The sequence below is a fragment of the Neophocaena asiaeorientalis genome, unplaced genomic scaffold, assembly GCF_003031525.2.
Source record: "Neophocaena asiaeorientalis asiaeorientalis breed wild unplaced genomic scaffold, Neophocaena_asiaeorientalis_V1.1 scaffold264, whole genome shotgun sequence".
Taxonomy (NCBI): Eukaryota; Metazoa; Chordata; class Mammalia; order Artiodactyla; family Phocoenidae; genus Neophocaena; species Neophocaena asiaeorientalis.
This window is the reverse complement of record NW_020185332.1, coordinates 6232543-6241466: the sequence shown is the minus strand read 5'-3', so window position 1 is coordinate 6241466 and position 8924 is coordinate 6232543. Positions and strand designations below refer to the sequence as shown.

General features: G+C 43.2%; 1 protein-coding gene and 1 non-coding gene across 3 annotated transcripts in view; one reads left to right on the top strand and one right to left on the bottom strand.

Annotated features, from left to right (window-relative positions):
- Positions 1-8924, bottom strand: part of ANXA2 (annexin A2) — a 44107-nt gene that overhangs the window by 28178 nt on the left and 7005 nt on the right. For both annotated transcript variants that reach the window (XM_024735247.1, XM_024735246.1), the window contains exons 2-3: positions 3976-4034; positions 495-594 (exon numbers count right to left, since the gene is read on the bottom strand). In XM_024735247.1, the coding sequence (XP_024591015.1) occupies positions 495-594; positions 3976-4023 (148 nt within the window). In that variant the 5' untranslated portion in view covers positions 4024-4034. The remainder of the gene's footprint in view (positions 1-494; positions 595-3975; positions 4035-8924) is intronic.
- Positions 7996-8068, top strand: TRNAE-CUC (transfer RNA glutamic acid (anticodon CUC)). Its single transcript has one exon. It is a non-coding gene; the product is annotated as a tRNA-Glu (tRNA).

Genomic DNA, 8924 nt, shown 5'->3' with positions numbered 1-8924 from the left:
AAAAAAAAAAAAAAAAAAAAAAAAAAAAAAAAAAGAAGTCTGAATTTTTCGCTCATTAGATCAATCTGAGATCAAAGCAGTAAAATGTTCCCAGCATTTTTCCAAGAAATGTAATAAAATTCAAGGGGATTTAGGATCACCATGACCAAATTCTTCCTTATAGAAGGGGCAGTGAGGCCTCAAAGTGAAGAGCTCAGCCCAAAGCACACACCCAGGGGATCAGACCTCCTGACCCTCAGCTAAAGCCTATTTCCACGTCACTATGCTATTCGGTTATTTAGTTTCTCATGTTTTAAATCTTCTTCTCTCCGAAGAGAGGAGGGAGGGAGGGAGAAAGAGGGGGAACGAAGGAGAGAAGGATGGGGTGGGGTAGGTTTCGATCGCTCCATTAAAGCTTGATGACGATTTCAAATGACCAATATATGAAGATTCAAGAAAAGAGACTAAAAACCCTTTGGTCAGTGTTTGACAAGGAGGACACATGTATGGCCTACCTTTAGTCTTGATGGCTGTCTCAATGTTCAGAGCATCCCGCTCAGCATCAAAGTTGGTGTACGCTTTGACTGACCCATACGCACTTGGAGGTGTGGAGTGCTGAGGTTAGAAGACAAACACACTTCAATCACACAAATTTCAAATCCTCTTGTTGCAATGTCAATTCCTAACATTTTTTTTACTATTGTTTCTTTTAATAATTCGCATCACTCTTAGGCTAGGTAACTCAGTAAGTATATTAACATGCCATCACACAAAGGATACGAAACTTCCTTATTTCTAATGAGAATTCTTCTTCAAAGGCTCAACTAGTTTAGAATATGATAAATCTATTTCTACATTTCATCTTACTTTTCATGTAAGCTCAAAGGCGGAAAACGCAAAGCTGGGCACTTGAAAACACCCGTTTCTTTGCGGAAGGCTTTGAAGAGCATGAAACTGGGCTGGCCAAAATTTGAAACAAGCTGGAAATGTGGAAATGCCTGAATGACAAGTGGGTTTAGCCAAGTTTTTGCTACAGGCACGTGAATTTCCACTGAGCCTGTATCGTTGAGCTCACAATTCTTTAAAAAGCAAATGTAGAATGCCTGCCTGCCTGTCTCGGACTATGAGGTAAGTGAGGCAAGCATCTTCTTCCTGCATCCCCCACCTCTGGCCACCGCTGTGGAACCAAGGTGGTCAGGCCACATGGCCCACATCCTCTTCGTATCGGCCAGGTTCCGCCTGTTTTCTCTACTCTCTCTACCCTCCACTCTGCTGTCTTTAACACGATCCCCTCTGCCTACTACTCTTCCTAGTATTTTTTTTCTCACTGCCCTTTAAACCACGGGTTCTTCCTTTCTGGTGCTTTTCAAAGCCCATCACCCTTCCAGATCTGATGGACCCTCCCCAGCTCTCCCCACCCCAGACTGAGGTAAGGACAACAGCATGATTCTACACCAGGTCTCCTCTCCAGTGTGTTAACTTCTCTCCTTTGAAATGCACTTACAGCTCTCCTCCTCCCTGCTATCCAGTCCCAAAGCAAAGGACAGACAAAACAGGACTGACAATGTTCTTTAGATTGGCTGATGGCCAGGGGACCCATCCACCACTGCACTGCCTTCAACGTCAAGGCTCCCCATCCCCGCCTCCCCACACTGCACATCTCCCATCACATCATGACTCCGTCTAGGCTCAGTTTCTGGGAATAGTCGGAGACTGAGTTGCCCTGACTTACCTTTCCACACACACGCATCACGTTACAAGGCACCCCAGCATTTATTAGCAGTGAGGCTGTGCAGGTAAACAACTAAGATGCCATCTTCCCAAATGTCTCCTAGCACAAAGCCACAAATCTAAGTTCAGGGCTGGACAAAATGTTTCAAAATGTACTTGTGACCATCTTGGCCAAATAGTAAATCCAGTTAATACATATAACTGAAACACAGTGGATTATCAAGGTGTTTCCGTATAATTTCACTACTTAAACTTTCCAGTAAGATTAACTCAATGGGAATAGAGCACACATTCAGGAAAAGGTAATGACAAAGTGTTATTCTGAAATACTTACTATACATGCTATGGTGGCTACAAAATGAGGACAGAAATCTAAGGGAACACATTTTCCTATTTATTAACAATGCCATCAGTTATTTACAAAGGCAGGCAGTCTGGCCATCGAGCCGTATCAAATATGGCTTCAGATATCAGGTGCTATGTCAACTCATCCCCAAAACAACAGTGAGTAGGGAAAAGCTTTACGTAATTTTATAGTATCTCTGGAAATAAAATTAAATGGATAATTGAACTTATTACCTGTAAAATCATTTATCTGAAAATCAAGTTATGGAGGCCAAAGTGATGTTTCTCTTCCCTCAAAGTATGGGGGAATACATGACATTGTCTATTGCAGTCCCATCTCTCCACAGAGAAGCACATCATACTAGAGTAACTTCAAAGGCCACGTGAAAAGCCCTCTGATGAAACCCGATACTAAAAATGATCGAATGATCTGATCCATTAAGAAAAAACTTATTTAGCTCTTGGACTTGTCTGGACCTCAACACGCTGCTTGTCTGGTTGCCAGCAACAGTGTGCACAAGGTCCAAGAAGCAAGATGACAACGAGGTAGGCGTTACATTCCATACAACCTGTGCTCGCACCAACATCATCCATCTGAATGTTTTATCGGCAAGCACCCGAGACAGAGGGTTCTGTACCACAAGACCCAAGCTGCTGTCAACCCACTGGAGTGCTTCTTTGCATTTTAATTTCAGTGAGAGCGTATTTTGAAATATCTGGAAGATATGCCTACAAACCAGTGTCACTGCTGAGTTTCTGTAAAAGCCAGTTCTGCCAAGATAACCTGAAAGATGATAGTTTACATATTCATAATTTATACTCTACTTTATTCTAAAAGCATTTGCAATGACTTATAATTTTGCATACAGCTTTTAAAATTTTTGACTGTAAAACAAAAAAGCAAATGTATCAGAATTTCCAAGTTCCTGTGAAAGACAATTAAGTCTGAGCTACCTGATAGCCAAAGCAAAAAAGGCAACAAGACGAATTATAATACTTCTATTATTTAGTTAAAAAAAAAAAATCTATATATTTTGAAGAAAAGCTTTCCCAGGTACTAAATTTTAAAAAGTCCTTGTCTGGAATAACTCTCTGGACACTATAAGAAGTCCAAAACATGCAGGATCATTTTCAATATGGCTATAGCTTATGCCAACCATTAATAAAATCTGAGGGCATGACATTAAAAATCCTGTATCAATGAGTACCTACTGTAGAGCACAGGGAACTCTACTCAGTGCTCTGTTGCGACCTAAATGGAAAGGAAATCCAAAAAAGAGGGGATATATGTATCCGTATGGCTGATTCACTTTGCTGTATATCAGAAACTGACTGACACAGCAGTGTAAAGCAACTATACTCCAATTAAAAAAAAAAAAAAAAAAAAAGTCCTCGGGCTTCCCTGGTGGCGCAGTGGTTGAGAGTCTGCCTGCCGATGCAGGGGACGTGGGTTCGTGCCCCGGTCCAGGAAGATCCCACATGCCGCGGAGCGGCTAGGCCCGTGAGCCATGGCCGCTGAGCCTGCGCGTCCGGAGCCTGTGCTCCGCAACGGGAGAGGCCACAACAGTGAGAGGCCCGCTAACGCAAAAAAAAAAAAAGTCCTGTATCATCACAATAATTACTACCACTGGCATGTTAAGTATATAGCAGGATAAAATTCCAAGCATCTCAGTGTCACTAGTGTCTGTCCAATTTTAATGTGATTCCAAAACAGTTTCTGGAGCCATACCATTTCTTTCAAATGGAACTACTAGGAACAGCTAAAGTACTGGGGAAGACAGGGAAGCAAGGGGATTCCGGGAATGACTGTCCGAATTTTGTCCTCATTTTCCTTAGAGGTACAAGGAAAGGAAGAGGTACAGCTACCCAGAGAGATGACCAATTTGCAAAAATTACACAAAGTGAAAATGATATACTTACATCACCCTCCAAGCTGAGCTTGCAGAGAATTTCATGAACGGTAGACATTTTGAAAGAAGCTGGAAAAAAAAAAAGGTACAATTCTTTATTATGAAGAGGCTTTCCTTTCCCCCGAAGCGCAGTGATTCATTATACTCATCTCTACTTCTTGGGCCATTTCATCTGACGATATTAGAGTAATTTTTGCAAATAGATGCAATTCCTATCTCGTGATTGGGAAATTAAAGCTGAGAGATGGTTTGCCTTAGGTTTGGAATGGACGACAGAACTAGCTAGTCTTGTTCTTGCCCAGTTTGAAGAGAACCTGGGGAGACTGACTTGTAAATACAAAACCAAAACGTTTCTTCCCAAGACCAGTGCAGCTTGTCCAAACAGGATAAGACTGAATCTTCCAGTTCTCCTAAAAAGTGATAATCTTGTCAAACCAGCCAGTACTGCTGTATTTTTCACCAATAATTTAATATATCATATATAATATATATCCATAGTCTGAAAACTATGGATATGAACTGAAATCAGTAGCATTTTCATGCTGGCTGATTCCTAAATGGAGCCCTTTATTACTATCCATAATTATTCTCTTAGCTCACCAATGCTTAGAAGATATTAAACTGCATGGACATATATACACTACCAAACGTAAGGTAGATAGCTAGTGGGAAGCAGCCGCATAGCACAGGGAGATCAGCTCGGTGCTTTGTGACCACCTAGAGGGGTGGGATAGGGAGGGTGGGAAGGAGACGCAAGAGGGAAGAGATACGGGAACATATGTATACGTATGACTAATTCACTTTGTTATAAAGCGGAAACTAGCACACCACTGTAAAGCAATTATACCCCAATAAAGGTGCTAAAAAAAAAAAAGATATTAAACTGTTGATGAGAAACACAATGGACAGATTTTGACATTAACTCATCCCATAGAAGACTGATCCTTGTATTTAAGATTCAAAATGGCTGAAGTGAAGTCATCTTTCAGTTAGTACCCTTAATTGGACAGTGATACGACAACGTAACGAACTGGCTTTCCAGCTTTGCAATCACACAGTTCTCGGAATTGATATACCAACCCCTGCCAATAAAAAGTGCTCAACTGGCAAGAAATGTACCTCCACTGAGACAAGACAGCTCATTCAGCCAACAGCCTCCCCAAAATAAAGAAAACAAGAGCAGAGCTGCATCCTCAAACAGTGGGAACGATGTCTGAATTGCAGCAACTCCTGTTTTGGTCTCTTTTTGCTTAATATTCTTTGATCAAGGAAACGGTGCCCATGCAATTCAGCTTTCTTTTCTCTTCCAACAGTTTGCTTAGTCTACGTGTTTTCAGACAGCTGGCTTTGAAGGAATATTTGGACATAGACATTTGTTAATTTATAGAAGGCGTTGGACTAGGCAGATTCCAGGCTCTGTGTGGGGTGAGTTAGAGGAATTAAGAGAAAAAGATTCGCCTTTATTTGTGGTTATGGAAGGATCTCTACAAGATTTTCACCATGAGCTCTCTCCTACACGACGTCCTTTCTCTTCTTGATGCTTACAGAAGCTTTTTTTTTTTTTTTTTTTTTTTTTTGCAGTACGTGGACCTTTCACTGTTGTGGCCTCTCCCGTTGCAGAGCACAGGCTCCGGATGCACAGGCTCAGTGGCCATGGCTCACGGGCCCAGCCGCTCCGCGGCACGTGGGATCTTCCTGGACCGGGGCACGAACCCGTGTCCCCGGCATCGGCAGGCGGACTCTCAACCACTGCGCCACCAGGGAAGCCCAGATGCTTATAGAAGCTTTTTAAGCACACGGCAAAAAAGAAAATCACAGCTATTCCAACTCCCCCATTCCCACAACTCTCAGACACTATCACATACACACCCAACCCCTGCAATGCATCACAGCACTGGGATACGATCCTAGTTTGCAGTCATCCTCTATAAATAAACTGTGGTACATCCAGACAATGTAATATTATTCAGCACTAAAAAGAAATGAGCTATCAAGCCATGAACAGACACAAAGCAAACTTAAATGTATGTTACTAAGTGAAAAAAGCACTTTGAAAACGCTACATACTGTATGATTCCAATTATATGCCATTCTGGAAAAGGCACAACCATGGAGACAGTAAAAGGATCAGTGGCTGCTACGGCTTAGAGGGGAAGGAGGGAGGGACGAACTGGCAGAGCGCAGAAGATTTTTAGGGCTGTGATACAGTAATGGTGGATACATGTTATGACACGTTTGCCCAAATCCACAGAATTTACACCACCAAGAATGAACCCTAATGTAAACTATGTGTTTTGAGTGATAAAGATGTGTCAATGTAGGTCCAGCAATTATAACAAATGTACTTCTCTGGTGGGGGATTTTGATAGTTGGAGAGGTTGTGTGTGCATATGGGGGGGGGTGCTGGGAATATATGGGAACTCTGACTTCGTAGTCAATTATTCTGTGAACCGAAAACTGCCCTGAAAAATAAAGTCTATTTTCTTTAAGAGTCTTGCTCTGTAGCTGGACTGTCCAATACACTAGCCACCAGCCACATGGGGCTATCAAGCACTGAAAAGTGTCCAGACCATACTGAGATGTGCTGTAAGTGTCAAGTACACACCAGATGTGGAAGAATTAGTATAAGAATGTAAAATCGAAGAATCATCTCCAACTTCAACTTGGGCCAAGAAACATTCTCTAGTGTGTCATCAGGATGCTGCTGGGAATCACCAACGAGGACGTGAGCTCCCCAGGACATGAACCACCTAAGCCCTGGCCTGGACTCCCACCCCCGGGGCTCAGTCAGAACTGGGCTAGGTTTGCAGCGAGGGGTAAACGGTTGTCATCTGCCTTGCAGAATTCTAGTCCCCCCTGTAAACAGCTAAGAAAGAAAAATGTCCAAACAAAAAGGAAACCAACAAGTCAGAGTTGTTTCTGGGTGGATGAAATTCCACTTATTTATTAGATCAGTTACTTCACATGGGTTCTGAGGTTTAGGAAATCGCAACTTGCAGAGGCGGGTAAGTTTCTGCCAGGGAGTTCTTTCAAGTTGCCTTTCCAGCTCGGAGCACTGGCTTGGGAGACAGCTGCCTAACCATGTCCCACACGGACCCCCCCTCAGCATGGTACAAACCAAAGACCATCGGATTCATGTAATCCTTCTCCCACAGGCACAATACAGAGACAGAAAATGGGGATTTTAAAAAGGCTCACAAGTCTTCCTTGCTGTTTAACAGTCGACAGTTGTACTGCTCTTTCACCTCACACGTAGTCAGTCCTACGTGCCACTACCAACTAAATTCCTCTATTTTATCTCGTCACAATAAATAGTTCAAAATCCATCCTTCCGTGATGTTCTCTTACTCCAGCTCCGTCCAGCCCTCTGTGTACTCCCCAGCAAAAGTGGACCTCAACCAAACTGTTCCTTGCTTCTCCCCAAACACACCGTAACTGCTTTAATCCACAGCACCTTGATTCGTGTCTCCTGCCTCATCTCCTCACCCTTGTCTCTTCTTCTGATTACAGATGCTGCCCATTCCTCAAGTCACCACACCTCTGGCACCTGCTCCAATGGGGTGGCTGCAGCCCACATTCCCCGGCACTGCCTCTCCTACCTTTCAATGCCAGAAACACTTTCTGATGCCAGTAGACTTACTCACCACTGAGCAAAAGTGTCCTGAGTTCCTGCCACGCGTGCGCCACATATTCAGATGGCAAATACATAGCACAATTCAACCAAACGGGGGTCTCATATGCCCCAGAGTCCCAGTTCCCCCAACAGATTTAAGAGGGCCTCTGCACACTCTAGGTGCTAAATAAACGGTCAGAAATGAGTTGCTATTTTGCATAATGAACATTTATATTTATATTGTTGATACTCATTCTGTAGGAAAAGAATGTCACAATAACCAAAAAAACAATATCCATGAAGCTTGAGATTACTCCATGCAAGTGTCTTCTGTATCCATATAAACATTGCCTACTCCATGCAAGCTTAAGGGCAAACACATTTTCACCTTAGAAATAAAACACGGCCCTCAGGACTTCCCTGGTGGTCCAGTGGTTAAGACTCTGCGCTCTCAATGCAGGGGGCCCAGGTTCGATCCCTGGTCGGGGAACTAGATCCTGCATACGTGCCATAGCTAAAAGATCCTGCGTGCTGCAACTAAGACCCGGCGCAGCCAAAATAAATAAATATTTTAAAAATAAATAAATATTAAATATTAATAATAAATATTAAAAATATTATTTAATAATAAATTTTTTTTTAAGCCATGGCCCTCATTTCTTCACTACATCCAATCCGCTGGTTTCTTCATTACATCCTGGTCTCTTCACTACATCCAGTCCCCTGGGAATGCAAAGTCATCTTGCAGACGACTAATTAATCTCCAGAAGAAAGAGTCGGCTGTACCACTTATGTTTGTTAAAATATTAGCTTAATATAGCGCATATGATTAATGAGAAGATGTCAGAGTGCTGCTATCCTTGGAAGCAGAAAGAGAAAGTCTTGGCAGGGCTACTGTAGGTTACAATCACTGGTGACACCCAGGTAATCAATCAACAAGCCCCTAACACACACACACCGGGCCTGCCCCGCATTAAAGGCTGGGAGAGACACACACAAAACTATGAAACACAGACTCCACTCCTGCAGGACTTTGCAGCTCTCTTCCCTTCTCGCCCCAGGAAGAGTAGCCCAGGTCACCCAGCTAATGAGTAAGGGAGTCAGGGCCAGGTTCCAGGTCCTCTGACTCTTGGGCCCTTGCCCTTTCAACTTCACCACAGTGGCTCTTCATTCCAAGAGATTAAGACATGGAGAGAGAGAAAGATAAAAGCAGCATGAGTGAGATTGGCTAAGGGTCTGAGAGGTGAGGTACTGACTAGTTTGAGAAGGACACTCACTCACTCTGGAAGGTTCCAGCCAGAGAAACAAGGGAGAGCCTGGGGAGATGGGATGTGGGAGAGTGTGGC